Source organism: Mercenaria mercenaria, unplaced genomic scaffold (genome assembly GCF_021730395.1).
Source record: "Mercenaria mercenaria strain notata unplaced genomic scaffold, MADL_Memer_1 contig_4838, whole genome shotgun sequence".
Lineage (NCBI taxonomy): Eukaryota > Metazoa > Mollusca > Bivalvia > Venerida > Veneridae > Mercenaria > Mercenaria mercenaria.
Genome location: NW_026463098.1, coordinates 34,072 through 54,425, shown reverse-complemented (window position 1 = coordinate 54,425; position 20,354 = coordinate 34,072). Strand labels below are relative to the sequence as shown.

Sequence of the window (20,354 nt, the reverse complement as noted above, 5' to 3'; positions counted from 1 at the left end):
GTCTCCTGAAGCTTTGGTATTTGTCACTTGTTTGACATTCACCTACCTCAAGGATCAAAGGCAGGGCCTCCGCGTTCGAGTGTTTAGTGACTTCAAATCACTTGCCCCTCATCCAGGATAGTTCAAGCCTCACTACCTCACTATGGGCGTTGAAATATTTCTTGTGAGGACGCCATTAAGCTGGCTTACGGAAGGTCGGTGGTTCTACCCAAGTGCCAGACCGTGGTGAAATAATGCCCGGAAGGTCAACTGGGTTCTCCCGCAAACACCAAAGCTGGAATGTCGCCATATGACCTATAAATGTGTCGTCGCGACGCTACAAAAAAGGATCATAGTCCGCTGCAGCAACGTTATTTGTTGCTTGGTTGACTTTCACATACCTCCGGGATCACTGTTTGCTGCATCAATGGTATTTATCGCTTGACTGACCTTTATTTACCTCCAGGATCATAGTCAGCTCAGCAATGGTATTTGTCGCTTGACAGACTTTCCCACACCAATGGGATCATTGATTGTCTGCTACAACAGTGGTATTTTGTTATTTTTCATTTACCTCCAGAGCCACAGTCCGCTGCAGCAGTGGTATTTGCCACTTGTTTCACTTCCACATTCTTTTTGATCACTGTCCCTTACAGCTGTGGTATTGTGTTCACTTTCACTTACCTCCATAACCATAGTTCGCTTCACCAAAGGTATTTGTTGCTTGGTTGACTTTCACACACCTTCGGAATCTCTGTATACTACAGCAGTGATATTTTGTTCACGTTCACGTCCACTTCCCTCCAGAATCATACTTTGCTGCAGCAAAAGTATTTGTTGCTTGGTTGACTTTCACTTACCTCTGGGACCATAGTCTGCTGTAGAAGTGGTATATGTTGCTTGGCTGATTTCAACCTGCCTCGGGAAACATTGTCCGATGTGTTGCATGATTTGCATTACAATTACATCCGACATCATTGCCCGCTGCTGCAGTGGTGTTTGTCTTTGATTAACGTTCACATACCTTTGGGAAAATGATACGCTGCAGCAGAGGTATTTGACACTTGTATGGACTTACCTTCAGGCTCATTGTCCGCTGTAGCAGGGATATTTGTCGTTTGCATCACAATCAATTACCCCCAAGATCTTTGTCTGCTGCAGCTTTCAATTACCCACCCCGCTCATTGTCCAGTGTTGCAGTGGTATTTGTTGGTAGGGTCACTTTCACTACAGCATGGAGCAGCCCTAAAGCAGCAGAATATTTATCATTTTGCCTTATTCATTTTTATTACTTGTGAGCCCTGCGCATACCATTTTCTTTGGTCTGCATACAATATGTGTTCACATACTTGTCGTTTGGGATTGTACCCGATTATTTAATCATATACTTTGCATAGAATTAAATATCAAAAACCATTATTCATAAATTCATGTGCTTGTGTTTTTGCTGGCTGGCAGTTCCTGTAATTTTAAAATCCATATACTACGGTTGTACAACCGCTAGAAACACAAAAATACTGTATCTCGATTAGAATAGCACTCCCTTCCACCATTAAGCTGGAAGTCGCATATGCCTAATTATGTCGGTGCGACGTTAAACCGCAATAAAAAAAAAATACTATAAAAAAGAATAGCACTCCTCAAGATGGATAGCAAAATGTTCAAGATTAGGAAACGCTTTGGTAGTTTGTAGTAATATTTAGTATCTTTTAACGACAGTGGTTTATCATTTTCGATATCAATTGCTATCTACTTTAAAAATGAATATTTGATGTTCATGTGCAGGCATGCCCGTTATAGTGTTCATGAATTTACGACCAATATAGATTCCTGAAATAAGAGCGCTAATTCTTTACTTTAAGATGGATTTATATATCACTTTGGGATATTTAAGTAGAAAATACCGGTCAGTTAAAACACATATCTTTCGATGATTTAAGCTATATATGATTTCTGCTGGATACTATTACCATATCAAAAGAGTTAGAAGCAAGCTCTCGTCTAATTTTAGTCGTACGTTTTCTCTGCAACTGGAATATCTACCTTTTCTCTCCAACTTGGCTTTCGCTGCTTCCACATCACGTTTTGAATATCCCATCCCCGTTATCTGACTGACGGTTGATCTGGAATCTGGAAATTAATTCATAATTATCACTATAATTATCAATTAATGATTATTACTTTTAACTAAATAACAAACATTTTCCAGCTATTGATTGGAAAACGTTTCCTGTCTGTCAGGTCACTGTTACCTCGGTACAGTTATGCCAAAAACAACCATCTACAGATTATAGGCAATCACATCATATTTAACATTCCAGTAAAATCACGAATTATTGATCCGAAGCCATTTTCAGTCTCGACGTCACTCTAACCCTGACCTTTGCCCTACTGATCCAAAAAGTAATAGAATTTGACTACTGTAAGATTAAGAATTTCCTAGTCATTGACTGTAAATCTTGTTCAGTCTCAAGGTTACTGGGATCATGACCTTCGGCTTATTCATGTCCAAAATAATAGGGGATCATCTTCTAAGTTAACTGCATTCAGCTTAACCACAACAGGCCATCTAGTTATTGATCGGAAGCCAAGTGTCTGAAGATGGACAGATGGACGAACCGTCAAAAGTTTAATGGTATATCCCTTCTTTTTCAAAGGGAATATAGTAGATATACAATATTTCATTGTTTTTGTGCAAGATCGAAACTTCTTGCATGCCGGACAGGGTGTTTCCCGTGTTTTTTGCCGGTGCTAAAAATTCTGTCTTACATCACGTGCTGTAATTTATGAATGTGTAAATTCATAAGCTGCTATAATAAAATAGAGTCTTAAAGAATTTCATTTGTTTTACTTTATTTTTACTATTAACGGAAGAATACGGCATGCAAGAAAAAGGATCTATGGCTAGTTCAATGTGCGGATGGAAATGTCTGGCTGTCGGTTAACTGTTTTGCGGTAACTCAGCTACCTTCAACCATTGAAAAATACCAGATGCTATATTTCCACGACTTGCGCAACCTTTTGATTCATTATAACTAAATTCAATGAATAATAATAAAAATGATTCACGCTATCTTCTGTTGGAATCTTAGAACTAACAATGGAGTCTTTACTTAAAAATGCTTAAAACTAAATTATACCTTTTGAATCTGTTGTTAAGATATTTGCAAGACAAGAAAATGAATGTTTTCTTCCTGGTAAATACTGGTAAATTTCGACGAACTTTTTCTCGAAACATAATAAGATCTCATATAAGATTACTAAAATATTTTGATTGATATGAAAGCATGCAATTCTATATATATATTGGAACTTCTGTGTGTCAGTAATGATTTGCGTTAATGATTTGCGTTAAACTTACAACAGTAACTGTCATTATTCTATAATGATATCTATAAGAATATTCATTTGAAACACAGAATGCAACCAAATTAGATATTAGCAGAATCGGTTTTGTGGAGTCTGTTCATGAGAGGAAATGCAACACCCCTCAGTGCAAAACAACAACAACAAAAAAGCGGAATTCTATTACCTAGATACTGAATGGACCCCACGATGATCTTTTGCAAGCAGAGCAAGCAACAAAACAAAGAATAGCAGACTGTTTAGGCGAGGTAATGGGAAGTGCAACGACCCCTCGCATCGGCTTAAACTGAATTATAATGAAATTGAAGAGACTCCATGATCCAAATAGACCAGAAAATATAACAACATTGAGTGAAAATATAGGTAGACATTTTAAACAGCCCCTAAAAGACTTCTGTTATGACAGTTCATTTAATATTTTTGGAAACAGACTGTAGAAGAGTAAATAAACAAAACTGATTTAAGACACTCGGATACGTTATTGAACATGTTGAAATAGATACGTTATTTTTGTTTTTGTTTTTATTATTAGAAACAAGTCATACGTTTTTCCGAAAATAATCTGACAAAACATTAACTCTTAAAATAGACACACTTCATCAATCGATTTTTAACTTAAATGAGTTAATGAAGTCATAAGCGTATCAAGTTATATTATTGCACAAATGCAAGATATCCACGCTGATCACAATGCCGGGATTTTGCCTTTCAGTGCTAAAGAAGCGGTTTTATGAAATGGAAATGAACGTGTGACAAGACAAGTCAAATGACTGCCAAAGAAAGTATCTCACATGCTTTGAAAAAGGGAGAAAAAATTGCAATATGTACTTTAAACTATAACGATTTTCGTGTAATATCCTAACCTGAAATTACGCAAGGTTTTAAAAATAACACACGCTGATGATGTAGTTGTGAATTAATACATTTTATCAGACATTCCTATCAATAAAACTTATTTTTCTTCTTACCAAAACTGATGCAACAAGGGACGCCTGACTTTCACGAGACACTTTATTTATTTATTTTTTTTTTTTTGCAATTTTAAATGCAATGTCGCTAACTTTTTACATAGGTCACTAAATGAATTGGTGGCGTTTATCGTCAAAATCAGTTGTGGTATTTGTTTAGTGTGCGTGTGATGTGTTTAAAATACAAGAGGATCATAGAGACCCTATGTCCCTCACCAGAAATTGACTATTTGACCTTAAATACATATCCCAGTATGACACGCCGAATGATGAAAGGAAACTGCTGTGTTTAAAGGTCCATTACTAAGGGAAAGTGAGTTGGCAATTTTTTTCATAGCCAGTGCATAGACTTCTGCAAGACACTAAATAATGAAGATTGACAGGTCAAAATTTACAGAAGGTCTTTGGAACTCAAAGAAATGTATGTGTATTATGTTGAAAATACAATGAATCGACAGAATGACCCTCCAGGTCTTTTTAACTTTCTTCATACTTCATAGAAAAATAATTGTACATATACTGCGATTTATTTCGAATTTCTACATACCAACTTTCATTTTCCAATAAAATGAAATAGTTTCTGTGCTTTTTAAAAGAAATTAAAATGTTCACTTTCCTTAGTATTGGACCTTTAATACAAAAACATAAAACATGTCAAGTGCACCAATTTGAACACATTCGAGAGGATGCTAAGGACCAACTTTCATAAAGGTCCGCCGAAAAAGTCACTTAATGATATTTCTGTTTCAGCTTAAGCGCCCCCTGAAAGGAGCCAAACAGTTGAAGAAATTTAAAAGAGGACTTTATTTGAATGATACAGACCAAGACTGGTGAAGAACCACCAAGCGCCTTATGAGCAGAAGTTGTTTTATAATAAAGATATTTCTATTTTTAGCTCTAGAAGCCCAAATTGCCTCAATGTGAACACAATGAGGAGATGCCCTACCAATGATGCTACAGATGCAGTTTGATGAAGATCCATCAAACTGATCACGAACAGAAATTGTAAAAAGGGTTTGTTTTAGCCGAAGTGGCTCTTTGGTTCAGGTGAGTAAAGCGTAAATGAAGGATTTCTAGACATAGTAATCACAACAACCGCTACCACTAGCCAGGTAACGCAAATAGAATAGAGAAATGACTTACCGTCACTGCTAGAAATGTGAAGTCTGTCCATTGGCAATAATGAAGATGTTTCTGGTTCTAACATAGACTGAGAAGCTCCACCAGCTGCGCCCTGTAGTAATGTGTTAGAAATATAGATTATTTATTATAAATTATACCCAATGTTTAAATGTGCGAACTTATTCACTATTTTGAAAGTCTTATCATTTATTTGTTTTAGTTGTGTTATACACAAATTCAGGGAATTTGTTTTGTAATATACAGTGGCTAACTGTTTTTCCTAGATATTCTTAGACAATTGTAATAAAGTCTGTGAAAAGATGTTTTAGAAGCATAGAACGCACCTAAACAGCATAATAGTAGTCTCGGTCTGATTGATAATGAAATGTGCAACACCTCTCACCCTCTAACTCCGGCTTAAGCGGAAATTTATTGAAGACTAATAAAAATAAACGTAATATTGATCCTAAAGGCATATAATTGGCCTTTTCTCAAACATAAAGCCATTGAAATATATTAAAACGAAGTTTGTTCACGAAATAAAATGAGTTGTTATTTATATAAAATTTGGTTACAGAATTATACTTGTCGATTTCCGGCATGCCGGAATGCCCGAGACTTAGATCGAACTACTGCTTATTCGGTAAGACCCGCAGCATCCCGGTACCCACCCGTCTGTCATACGCATTGTCTTTTGATTGACAGGTCTCAGACCGCTGCAAATCCTTATCCATTTGCAGCACAAATTGGCCATCCGTGTTACATTTAACGCAATTCGCGTGGTATATCAGTATCAAATTATCAATCCATATTTAACCAACCCTACACGGATTGCCAAACAAGGACGTCGTAATCTAGTACGAGTTTAAATATAATTGTGTCGAAAAGCGTTTAAAAATTCTCAAGTGTATTTACAGCTGGCTGGTTATTTTGTCTCGTCTGTTGCAAAGCTTTAACATAGTCTTGTCCTTTCAGTTGATTAATATAGTCGCAGTTACGAAAATATGTTGCATGTTCTCTGCAGGGGTCATCTCCTGTACTCCAGTCTTTGAGTCCACCGTCACATGTAAAACACCTGCATAAATCTCCTTGGCCTAAAGTATAAGTATATTTTTACTTTTTATTTATTCTCGTGTATAAATATAATAACAAGTGTCTGATTGTTTAGTTAATTGACTGTAAACACTTCTTACATAGTTGTTGATTTTGTTTTGTTTTGCTTTTACAAAATGACATTATTAGAAATTACGTTTTTAAATATAACACTGTTTAAAATTTCAATCTAAATGTGACAAAATTATTAGTTATTTTTCATAATTACACAGTGTTATTTTAAAGAGTAGAAATAAAAAATCTGATATCACACGTTAAATATCAAGGCTCTAGCTATTATTGATTTTCAAAGTTTCTTAGGTAAAAACCTATAGTATGTACATGTCAGACATATGGCAAGCCAAGCCAATTGTCCAATAATTACGTGAACCCTAGTTCACGGTCGAAAAACTAGGATTAACGATCGATAAACTAGGTTTTTCGAACGTAAAACTAGGTTTTTCGAATACTTACCTATATTTTCGAGCGAAAACATAGGATAACGCCGTGAACCATAGTTCACGCTCGCAAATGTAGGTTGACGATTGTAAACCCCAGTTCACGGTCGTTAACATAGGTTCACGTTCGTAAACTATGGTTTACGAGCGTGAACCGGGGTTTACGAGCGTAAACATAGGATAACGATCGTAAACATAGGATAACGACCGAAACTCATAGTTCAATCGAGAAACCTAGTTTATCAAACGTAAACCATGGTTTACGGTTGATATATTAGAATTATAGAATCAACAATGAATTTCGGGCGTGAACATGAGTTTACGGCGATGAACCTATGTTTACGGACGTGAACCTATGTTTACGACCGTGAACCATAGTTTATGGACCTGAACCTGTATTTTCGAGCGTGAACCTATGTTTACGAACGTGAACTTGGGGTTACGAGCGTGAACTTAGGTTTACGTTCGATAAACAAGGTTTTTCAAACGTAAAACCAGGTTTTCCAAATACTAACCTATTTATCGAGCGAAAACATAGGATAACATCGTAAACCATAGTTCACGCTCGTAAACGTAGGTTCACGTTCGTAAACCCAAGTTTACGGTGGTAAACATAGGATAACGACCGAAATTCATAGTTCAATCGAGACACCTAGTTTATTGAACGTAAACAATGGTTTACGATTGATATACTAGGATTATGAAATCAACTATAAATTTCGGTCGTAAACCTATGTTTACGGTCGTGAACCTATATTTACGGGCGTGAACCTAGGTTTACGGCCGTGAAATACAGTTTTACTTTCGTAAAACTGTGTTTATCGATTTGTAACTATATGGCAAGCCAATTGTCCAATAATTACATGAACCCTAGTTCACGGTCGAAAAACTAGAATTAACGATCGATAAACTAGGTTTTTCGAACGTAAAACTAGGTTTTTCGAATACTAACCTATATTTTCGAGCGAAAACATAGGATAACGCCGTGAACCATAGTTCACGCTCGTAAATGTAGGTTCACGATTGTAAACCCCAGTTCACGGTCGTAAACATAGGTTCACGTTCGTAAACTATGGTTTACAGGCGTGAATCGGGGTTTACGAGCGTAAACATAGGATAACGACCGAAACTCATAGTTCAATCGAGAAACCTAGTTTATCAAACGTAAACCATGGTTTACGGTCGATATATAAGGATTATAGAATCAACAATGAATTTCGGGCGTGAACATGGGTTTACGGACATGAATCTATGTTTACGGACATGAACCTATGTTTACGACCGTGAACCATAGTTTACGGACCTGAACCTATGTTTTCGAGCGTGAACCTATGTTTACGAACGTGAACTTGGGTTTACGAGCGTGAACTTAGGTTTACGTTCGACAAACCAGGTTTTTCAAATACTAACCTATTTTTACGAGCGAAAACATAGGATAACATCGTAAACCATAGTTTACGCTCGTAAACGTAGGTTCACGTTCGTAAACCCAAGTTTACGGTCGTAAACATAGGATAACGACCGAAATTCATAGTTCAATCGAGAAACCTAGTTTATGGAACGTAAACCTGGGTTCACGAGCGTAAACTATGGTTTACGCCCGGTATCTGATGTTTTCATTCGAAAATATAGGTTAGTATTTGAAAAACCTAGTTTTACATTCAAAAAACCTAGTTTATCGATCGTTAATCCTAGTTTTTCGACCGTGAACTGGGGTTCACGTAATTATTGGACAACTGGCTTGCCATTCAGACACAGGTGCGTGGCCATTTTCTTACCTTAGGGCAATAATTTAGACAAGTATGGTAGAGAGTCAAACCCTTGTATCACAAGCCAAATATCTAAGCTCTAGAGAAAAGGATTGTTTAAGTCTTATAGCTGAAAACCAATTTTTAACAACAAAAAAACAACATATGTGCAATGAGCCGTAACCATTTGAACAACTTTGAAAGAGGGCTATCAAGAGATCATTTGTGTAAAGTTTCATCAAAATCCATCATGTGGTTTTGGAGCAGAAATTATTGATGAAAAGTGACCACGCCCTCTGGCGGCCATGTTATGGGTCACACAAAAGCTATTTGTGTAAAATTATTCTTTAAAGTTTTCACTATATACATACAAGGAAAATTGATCACGCCCCCTGGCGGCCATGTTTTTCGACGATTCGTGATAATTTGAACAATCTTGGTAGAGCGTCACATAAGGACCATTTGTGTGATTATTTTTTCAAAATCGGATTATCGGTTTAGGAGGAGACGTCGTTTGAAGATTTTCTATTTTTAGCTCTGGTGGCCCCTACGTGCAACCAAGCCGAACCATTTGAACTTTGGTAGAGGACCATCCAAGGAACATTCATGCCAAGTTTCATCAAAATCCATTGAGTGGTTTAGAGGAGACGTCTCTTAAACACAATTGTTGACGACGGACGGACGAAACGACGACGGACGACGGACACAACGTGATCACAATAGTTCACCATGAGCATTGCTCAGGTGAGCTAAAAATCCATCCAGTGGTTTTGGAGGACGCGTTTTTAAACACAGTTGTTGACACGGACGGACGGACGGACGATGGACACAAAGTGATCACAATAGCTCACTATGAGCATTGCTCAGGTGAGCTAAAAATCGGGCCAGCAGTCACACAAGAACCATTTGTGTAAAATTATTTTAAAATCGGGCCAGCAGTTTTACACAAGAAGATTTTTAAAGTTTCCAATATAAACATATTGGGAAAAGGAACCACGCCCTCTGGCGGTCATGGTTTTTTTGACAAATCAAAATAATTTAAACAATCTTGGTAGAGGGTCACACAAGAACCATTTTTGTAAAATTATGTTAAAATCGGGCCAGCAGTTTCAAACAAGAAGATTTTTAAAGTTTCCACTACACTAAATACATTATAGGAAAAAGTAACTCCGCCCCCTGGCGGCCATGTTTTTTGAAGAATCGGTATATAATTTGAAAAATATTGGTAGAAGGTGACACAAGGACCATTTGTTTGAAATTATTTCAAAATTGGTTTAGGAGGAGATGTCATTTTAAGTTTTTTTCTTCTATTTTTAGCTCTGGCAGCCCCTGTGTGCAACGAAGCGGAACTGTTTGAATGACTTTGGCAGAGGACCACCTAAGGAATATCATGGCCAAGTTTCATCAAAATTCATTCAATGGTTTTGGAGGAGATGTCGTTTAAACACAATTGTTGACGACGGACGGACGACTTGCCGGACGAACGGACGGACGCACGACGGATGACGGACACCTCATGATCACAATAGCTCGCCATGAGCACTTTGTGCTTAAGTGAGTTAAAAATCGACATGACTCTTCTGACATTTCATCAGAAGAACTTCACATTTTACAGCGGGCAGGGGTATGTTTTGCTTACACAAATAAAATTTCAACCTGTAAAGTATAGTCCAGCGACAGCCAGCTGCTGATGCGGTATTTCGATGTAGCCGGGAAAGGCCATGAAACTTGCAAGTCTTGCCTCGATCGTTTGATACTAGGAGATCGTATCTTATAAGGAAGCTGAGAACCAGACGAAATAGATAAATTGCCTGTAATAGATTTTTTTTATTCTTACTATTAATCGACATTCGTTCTTAAGATAAGTGAAATAAGTGGAATTTGACAGTTTGCGCGTATTCTTGAAGAGAAATGATTGTGTCTGAGACACATTGAGATACATGGACTTTAATAATATAAGCCCTTCGTCTTCTTCATTTCAGAGTCAAATATTATCAACTGTTGTGTAAAACAAAGCATAAATTAACGCCTATTGTTTGTCTCTTTTTGCATACTATAGATATATTTCTTTTATATATTTCTTTTAATCCTCCATAGCATGAAGAGATGAACAAGGTACATATATTATATATATACAAATCACCGACAATAAATGAAACATGTTGATATATACATTATAAACAATATTCACAAAAGTGGCAACTTTTCAAGATAGTTCTGTTTTAATGTTAACGATTATATTTAATTCGCATGTTTCCATGTTCGCAAATATTAGCAAATCACGAATATAACACAGTTTACATTACTGGTTTGCGACCCAGATTCGGACAATTTTACAACCTTTTGAGCTGTCATGTTTTCATTTTTTTAATGCAAGATCCATGAAATGTTACCTGAATCAAGTTCAGTTCTTCGGTGTCATTAAACGCGAATTTGTTTGTTTCTAAAAAAACTGAACACGTCACAGAGGCCCGAAAGAGAGTACGTAAATTTAACGTTTTTAATGTGTTGCAGGACCCAGAAATCGGACAGTAAGAAAATGCTAATATTCCTCATTTCTGTGTTGTAGAATCACTATTAGGTCGGCGGTGTTAATGATAAAAAGACATATTTACCTTGTTTGCATTCGACTATTAATGTTTGATATAAGGCTTACGAGAGTTTAAAAAAAAAAAACGTCGTTCCAATCTTTTTAATAGATTAAGAAATAAATAATAGCCATTATCTTTTGGAAAATTTTATACAATCCTGGCACTATTTTGATCATTTCAAGACAGAAATTTTCTCGTCTGCATTTAGCAGATTGTAGATGAGTACTCTTTGAATAATGTTGGGGCCTAAATTCAATTCTGCGCATGCACACTGAAAGCACATGCAACTTCCACCCAGAGAGTTGTCACAACATTTCGTGAACAAATGTAAATATTCCATTTCTGTAAGTTTAACTTATCGATTTGCACGTGTTGCAGTGGATGTTGCACATAAATAAAGCGTCTATCTAGTTGTCAACAATGATCAAAAAGAACGCCGAAATAAGCGTTTACGCGACTGTCCGGGTTTCTGGGTCGTCCGAAATTCTGGGTCACCAACCAGTAGTTGGATTTAAATGTAAAGTGGTAACAAATTTGAACTTACCTGATGATATGCTTGCCTGAAAAGAAAAAAATGTCGGTACAATGTGTTAAGTTTAGTAAAAATGAATTGTCAACAAAACTAACACATGTTTCTCGAATTTGACGTAATCATTTCAACTGTCAATACACATGAGCCAGTGCAAAGACAACGGAAACGGTTTATGACGCAGAGAACTATTTATTATTAGTGTAAATCTTGCCTCCACGTATATAGTAAGCGTCAATTACATCATACAATACATGATGTCAATTATAAATTGCAAAGATATGACTCCACAAACCTGCAGGGCCACATTGCCTAATAGTAGTTAACCTTTCTACCATGTTTCAACAAAATCCTTCTTACCATATATCTTAGATATATCTCCGGACGGCAGAAAGGGATTATTTATGTACTATATACATAAGTACAAAGGGCCATATATCTTGCCTTCCTCAAACAATCTAACTAAAATTCTTTATAGCTGATAACATTTCCACCATATACCATATTTTATTGAAATCCTAAAAATCAATCCTGAGATAAGACTCCCTATATACAAAATATCGAATAAAAACACTGTAGTTGTATATAACTGCAAAGGGCCATAAATTTTGTCTTCCTCATCCAATCTTAATGAAACTTTCAGGACCGCATTGTCCTGAAGCAATTAACATTTCTACTATGTTTCATTGAAGTCCGAAATATGACTCCAGACGGACGGAAAATGGAATGAAATACTATATAATTATGTAATATATACACATCAAAAGACCATAAATCTTGTCTTACTTATGCAATTTGATCGAAACTTGCAAGGTGGTGGCATTTTCATACTGCATTTTATATTTCTACTATGTTTTATTTAAATACTCCGCACCATGTCATAGATATTAATTCCATTTCAATCACACATGTATACTGAGAAAGTCACGTGAGATCAGATGCGTTATTAATCAGTACAGATGTTGCTATCAAGCAGATAAGACGAGAATTTGCTGCTTAGAGTTTTTATAGTAGATGATTTATTTTAGGGACTACTTATAATATAAAAATAGGAATTATTATAACTAATTTGGAGAATGGATACATTGATTAATCAGACCTTAATTGTGATTTTGTTATCAAAACATTTTTGGATTATTTTATACTGTGATTAGACTTTGATTTTCAAGGAGCGTTTATTATATGCAGTGCCAGTGTGATGAAGATTTAGTTATGGATGAAACGTCAGAACAATCCTATTCAACAAAGCTTGTGGTTATGGATGAAACATCAGAGCAATCCTGTTCAACAAAGCTTGTGGGCCATAGTATGCCCAATATTTCGGGTCAAAGTATACCCATTCATGAGGACCAAAATATGTCCATATCTGCGGACCAAAGCATGTCTGCAAATGAACCAATGCAGGCAATGTTGCAACAATAGGCTTTACTTATGAATACGTTGAAAACTCTGCAGAGTTCAAGTTCAAATGACCAAGAAAAAGTGATTTTATCAGACTACGATAGAGTCTGGTTAGAAAGTGTGTGGTTAGAAAAAATGTAGGTAATGTGAATGACACTATCCCTGCATGCTACGACCTTGAGGAAGTGTCATCAGAAAGTGAAGAGGATAGTGCAGATGAGTCTGAAGGGCTTGCTGACATGAAAAAAATTGTATGATGAAAGTGACAGTGTTGGTGAAAAATTCATCATAAAATTGCAATGTGAACTTGTCATTTAGAAAACGGCTGTCGAAAGACGACCAAACAAGGTCAAGGGAATCCATTTTATCAACTGTATAACTCCCTTGGTGGACCACACAGTGCGAGGTTCACACAGATAGGAGAAAGTCATGTTTTTGATTGAGCTAATACAGTATTTCAACTTTTATTGAATCTGATACAAATGTTACTTTTTAGGGATACTGTTCCTATTACAAGGATAAGTTTTCTTTATTACAGATATTTTGCAATCATTTCTCGATGCATACATGTAGTACAATTAAAATCTATGGAAGAAGATTGTCTGAATGGCATTTCTTTCCATTTGAAAGAGGAGGAATATTAATAAGCCGAAATGGCATAGACCTGATAGGGTTGTGATGAGGCCGAAATGGCATAGACCTGATAGGGTAGAGAAAAGGCCGAAATGGCATAGACCCGATAGAGTTGTGATGAGGCCGAAATTCCATTGAACCGATAGGGTTGTGATGAGGCGAAATGACATAGACCGATAGGGTTGAGATGAAGCCGAAATGGCATAGAACCGAAAGGGTTGAGATAAAGCCAAAATGGCACTTAGGACCCGAAAGGGTCATATTTATCAAGCCAAAATGGCAAATTCACACAGGGTACCATACCATGTAGAAAAGATTAAAAAACTACATGCTCAAGATAACTGTAGATAAAACTTCAAGGGTTATTAGGGACATAAGTCCATATTACATGCTTTAAGCTCGCCATTTCATGAAAAGGTCATGGTTTTCAATGAGCTTAATTGTTTTATTCAAAAGCAATTTAAATACTAATATGGTAATCCAAAAATGGATGTTAAAAGTAACATTGTACAATATTTATTTATTGATACTGGCTCAATAGAATTATAGTTTGACCTTTTTTCTGAAAAAAGAAACGGTCAGTTAGATCATAGTGATAAATATAATGGAGCAATACATCTTAGCTATACACTGCTCTTTAGATGGGGTCTTAGATAAGATCTTAAGATAAAGTGAAGCAATTTACTGCTCTGCTTTTCAGACATTTTCACATGGATTCTGAGAGTGGAAGTGGGTCACTTCCTGCTAAAGTGACCACAGAGGCACTTGAAGGGCAAAACAGCATGTCAAGATTTATGGATAAAGGGGAGAAACTCCTACTGAATTTGACCGAAACAGCTGTATATATAGACAGTCGTCAAAGTGGTCAGAACTTCAAAATTCTATGAGAAAGTTGCAACAAGACGTTAATAACTTGAAAAGGAAAAACAATCATGAAGACGAAAGAGAGCCTTATGCTAAGCAAAGCAGAAAACTGTCTGAGGAGGGGGAAAGTACTAGTAAATCTTCAGACCAGATTGATATTGATGAAATAATTGATCAGTTCCTGGAATATAATGAAGAGTCCTCCAATAATGGATTTGATGAGGATTTTCTCCAAGAACTTGGGGAGTTTTATCCAATCTCAAGCAGAAACAGGGGAGAAGGTATATCTGATAGTCTTGCAACATTGGCAAATTACTGCTTGAAAGCACCCATAGATAAGGACAAGCTTCAAAAATTGCATTTAAAATATTTGAGACCAGAAAACATTGAATACCTTCAGACCCCTAAGGTGGACAATAATTTATGGAGACAGTTAGATGCGGCGGCAAAGTCCATCGATGTTCAAAATAAAAAAAAACATTTCCCAGTTGTCAACAGTTCTTGTGCCAATAATTCATGCACTTGACTCCATAAAATCAAAAGATCCAGTAGCACCACAAAAGATAAAGGAATATGTTGGGGACGCCACTGTTATGACTGTTATGAATAAGAAATCAACAGGTGGTCAATGAGATATACAACCATATGAACTACCTACAGCTTAAGACTGTTTTATTAGCACTGCAGTCTTTTTGTAAAGATTGCAGGATATTCACACCAGAATACGATCAGATAATACAGTCACAGTTATTTGCATAAACAAACAAGGGTCAAGTAAATCAAAGCTTAATGACATAATCCGGGAAATATGCTGTTTGCCATAGAGAGGAAGATATGGTTATCTGTGGAACATGTAAAGGGCTCTGACAATGTGCAGGCAGACCAGGAATCACGGAAGTTTAACTTAGACACAGAATGGAAGTTAAATGAACATGTGTTCAAATCTATTTGTAATGTTTTCAGTACACCAGATACTGATCTTTTTGCAAATAGATTGAATTGTCAAGTGTCTAGATATTATTCATGAAGGGCAGACCCAAATACTGTTGCAGTAGATGCACTTAACTATCTTTTTCCTCCTTTCAACGTGATAGGGCAGGTATTACAAAAATACAACAAGAACAAGCGGAAGCAATAATTGTTGCACCAGCATGGCAAACACAAGTTTGGTTCCCGCAAATGATAAAAATGTGCATAACAAGCCCACTTCTGTTACCAGTCAGAGAAAACCTACTCATGTTACCGGACAAAATATGCAATCATCCATTAAAGAAACTACATTTAGCAGTTTTTCGAGTCTCGGCAGAAGCTCAACGCCAAAGGCTTATCAAACAATGTTACTGACATCATTTTGCAATCGTGGAAAAGGTACCACAAAAACTCAGTATGGGGATTATTTTTGTTGTGAACGGAATACCATCCATTTTCACCACATGTGAACAATGCTTTAGAATTCTTAGCTAGTTTGTATCATTGTAGATTAAGTTATAGTGCCAATAATACTGCAAGATCAGCCATCAGTTCATTTGTCATGACAGATGGTCTAAATTACCCTGTGGGTCAACATAATTTGGTGAAAAGATTTATGAGAGGAGTTTTCTTGTTACGACCTGCCTTGCCCAGGTATAATGTTACATGGGATGTAAATAGAGTTCTTAGTTACCTTGAAAATGTAAGTGTTGAGAATAATTTGAAACAGCTTACGATGAATGTTGTTATGTTATTATGCTTATTGTCTGGACAAAGACTGCAATCTATGCACTTAATTGATATCAGGAATATTGAAATTTCAGATTCATATGTAAAAATAAGGTACGGAGATCCTTTGAAACAATCCAGGCCAAATTATCATTATAAGCGAATTGATGTTTAAGGAATATCCAGTCAAAACATTGTGTATTCAACGGTTTCTCTTCTTCGGCAGTATCTCAATGAGACAATACCACTTACAGTGAATAAACAATCACTGTTAATATGCTTTTTGCAAACCGCATAAAAAGTATCTAAGGATACTATTAGACGACGGGTGAAAGAAATTTTAAAACATGCAAGGATAGACGGTTCTATATTCAGGCTGCACAGCTGTAGATTAGCATCAGTTTCTCTGGCGAATAGAACAAGGTTGCCATTGGCAACAATATTGAGAACACAAGTGTGGTCAAGGGAGTGCACATTTAGGAAGTTTTATGATAGGCCAGTTACTAATGGCACTTCGTTTGCTGAAGCTGTGTTATCTAGAACTCAGATCTGTTTACCTTCAACTTGATAAATTGCTTATCCAGGATTTATTTACCCAGGTGGCAGTCAAAGACTGTGGGAAATTTTACAGATCTTCCTAATAGGTCACAGTACAGATTCATGCATGTAAGAAGCATTATGCCTCACTGATAACAGTATAATGATGTAAATAAACTTGATTATTCCAAGTATATGTCAATTATTTCTAAGTTTTAATTGTGGTCCCATAATTAGCAGTTGTAGCTGGATGGTCTCTAAAATTCTCACGTGACTTTCTCAGTATACATGTGTGATTGAAGTGGAATTAATAAATTATACGAAATTTATTGAAGTATGATTATGATTCCATGAAATCACACATGATACTGAGACAGTTACGTGCCCAGCCCTTCCCAGCCCGTTTTGGGACACTAACATCCAGCTACTAGTACTCTGAAATCTGATTGACAACGCATCTGATCTCACGTAACTGTCTTAGTATCATGTGTGATTTCATGGAATCATAATCATACTTCAATAGATTTCGTACAATTTATTAATTAAGTTGCAAAAGTAACATACATTAAAACAAGAGCGCCGCCAAGCGGGGCAATATACGCCCGAAGGCTTACATCATAGGATGGGAGCAAAATTTTAAGAACTTGACTGTTGTAGCCCAAAGGACTGGAACAACAAAAGGAAAACTTCAAAAAACAAATCCACAAAAAAATATTTAAGGCCTACAAAAAAAATCCTTATCAGGTACAGGTATGTAAAAATAGACCTAAATATTGGAAGTACCATCCATGTTGTACCACAGAAACGTGGTCTCGATTTTTCCCTACGGCCAATAATAAAACAGTTTCAAAATAAGCTATTTATAGTAACATAAAAGGGAATTAATTCAAAAAAAAAATTGTAAGTACAAAAAAGAGATCTGCCAAATAAAAACAAGAGCACTGCAATGCAGAGCAATATACACAAAGCAAAGTCATATATGACCTTTGACCCTTAAGTGTGACCTTGACCTTGAAGCGAGTCATCCGGAACATGCGCTCTACACATCGTCTCAGTGCGGTGAACATTTCTGCTAAGTTTCTTTGAAATCCTTCCAGCAGTTCAAGAGTTACAGAGCGGACACGAAATTGCTGACGGACAGACAGACAAACGGACCCCAGCGTCATAACATAATACGTCTCTTCGGGCGTTTAAAAACACGAGAAGTTGTATTAACTGTGTTCTATAGCATGTATTGACAATACTTAACACTCTTAGCAAGATCAAGTAGATAGTACTTCACATTTGTTTTAAATATTATTTGGTAAAGAACTCCCAGTCTTTGATGTAAATGTTAACAAAATGATGTTTTCTCTTTACAGAAGCTGTCTGGAACTGTTATTTTATACAGTTTTCCAACAGTGTTTTATGAATGTACATCCTAAGCTAACTCTCAATATTCCTATATATAAGATGAACTTTTTTTTATAAAAACCTTAAAACAATTTATTCACAATTACCTTTTTCTATTTTCTACAATCGACCGAGTCATATACATTCCGAAAACATGGGCAACTTCTCCAGGCAAATACTTGGGCAATTTAAGTGGGAGGATAGTGCAAGATACAGATGACGCTCTTCACCCATACACCGAACAACTTTTACCCGAATGTTATTAAATTTAGTTGGAGTAGTGGGAGCTCGGACTCATGACCCTGGTTTCGTGTCCGATAGTGTTACCACTTGACCACAAAGTCTACTCTAAAGAAGCAGAATAATAAGCAGTTAATGTATTCTCCTTGAAACTAAATTGATAACCCTCGTTTTTCAAGATAATTTCGACATGCGTGTGTTTTCAATTTTTACAACAACCACTCCCCTTCCAACACAATGATATTAGCAATGAAAAAAGTATAAATATGTTTATTCACGACGCAAATAAATCTGACAAACAAATTCCTCTGTTCGTAAATAAGTTCTTGTTTAATATATCTATTTATTCGGGTTTTACGGCGCACCAACACAGTATAGGTTATTGACGCCAAACAGGACTACAAATTTTGGTTTCACATCTCATTTACATCGAAATAAAAACACGAGGTATGGAATCAAAATTTGCAGACCTGCTGGAATCACAGAGTTACAGCAAAACCAAGTGTTAAGACCCTATTAGTCGCCTCTTACAATCATGCAAGGGTAAGGCAGTGGTTCCAATTCTTTTCATACACAGATCGTCCCAGAACCACATGGGGCAGTTACAAATGTAAATTTAAATTGAGATAGTATCGTTAAAAAGGGCTTGTAGTAGAGATAGACCCTAAAATTTTGAATGATAATTATACATTAAATAAAGTCTAGAAATTTATTTACAAGTCCTTGAAATAACCAGAAATGATTTCACAAATGTGAAGTTTATGATAGTTTTGTTAATATCAATAGCAGAAGTTTTAATTTTTAATTTAAAGTTGTGATCCACAAAGAATGACAACTCTTGCCTTGGGCTAGTACTTATAAGCAGAGATATCTTTAAGTTTACTTCCCTTGCAATTACACAACTGAGTGGAAAATGAAAACTATTTTTGACACAATATCATACTTTTTTACACAATAAAAACATTAAGGATTAAATCATTTGTGTTTGATTTACCCCTAAAAACATGGTTCCTATGATTCGTTCAACTTAAATATGGTAAAAAATTAACTTTTAACAAGCCAGTAATAAAATAAATTCCAGTAAGTAATTAATACTGCAGATAATACAGTGTTGCTTGTATCAAAATGTCACAATAGAAGCACTTTTGTAATACAGAAAACCTGGTAGGATTAGTAAAGGTGAAATTATATTTATCTCTATTTCCTATGCCTACTTGTAGTACCGTATAAATAAACAATTGATTATTTTACGAATAGAAAACGATTTGAACAATTTGGCCTGATTGACAATGATTAGCTATAATGCACATAGAATCAATAAATATAAGACATTACTTGCTAAAATAGATCGAGGATATATACCTGAATACGATCCACTTCAGATTTTCCAAACTTGTCCAATAAATAAGTACATTTAGGTGAATGCTTAACGTGTTCCTGCAAAACTGCGTCATTCTTGACCCAGTCCTTTAAACCGATACCGCACATATAGCATCTCACCAAATCTACCCGACCTGAAAGTAAGTAAGTTAAATTAGTTACCCTCGCTTTATGAAGCAATGAAGCTCTGTAGGGCTTTTGAGCGACCCTATTTCAAGAACAGTTAAAATCAGTTATATAATTCAGTTATACCTTACCCAAAGCAGCCCATGTGGTTCTGGGACGATCTGTGTATGAAAAGAATCGGAACCACTGCCTTACCCTTGCATGATCGTAAGAGGCGACTAATAAGGTTT

General features: G+C 36.1%; 1 protein-coding gene across 2 annotated transcripts; it reads right to left on the bottom strand.

The window, feature by feature from the left end:
* Positions 1 to 1,660: 1,660 nt before the first annotated feature.
* On the bottom strand, positions 1,661 to 20,139 carry LOC123539846 (death-associated inhibitor of apoptosis 1-like). Of its 2 annotated transcripts, XM_053535462.1 has the most exons (6): positions 19,981 to 20,102; positions 11,869 to 11,884; positions 10,390 to 10,544; positions 6,351 to 6,529; positions 5,457 to 5,547; positions 1,661 to 2,109 (listed from the first exon to the last, which is right to left on the bottom strand). In XM_053535462.1, the coding sequence occupies exons 3-6, from the start codon at positions 10,454 to 10,456 to the stop codon at positions 1,946 to 1,948; spliced, it is 501 nt and encodes a 166-aa protein (XP_053391437.1). In that variant the 5' UTR covers positions 10,457 to 10,544; positions 11,869 to 11,884; positions 19,981 to 20,102; the 3' UTR covers positions 1,661 to 1,945. The 2 variants fall into 2 exon arrangements, with proteins under 2 accessions (XP_053391437.1, XP_053391436.1); XM_053535461.1 differs by lacking the exon at positions 10,390 to 10,544 and having other exon boundaries at positions 19,981 to 20,139.
* Positions 20,140 to 20,354: the final 215 nt, after the last annotated feature.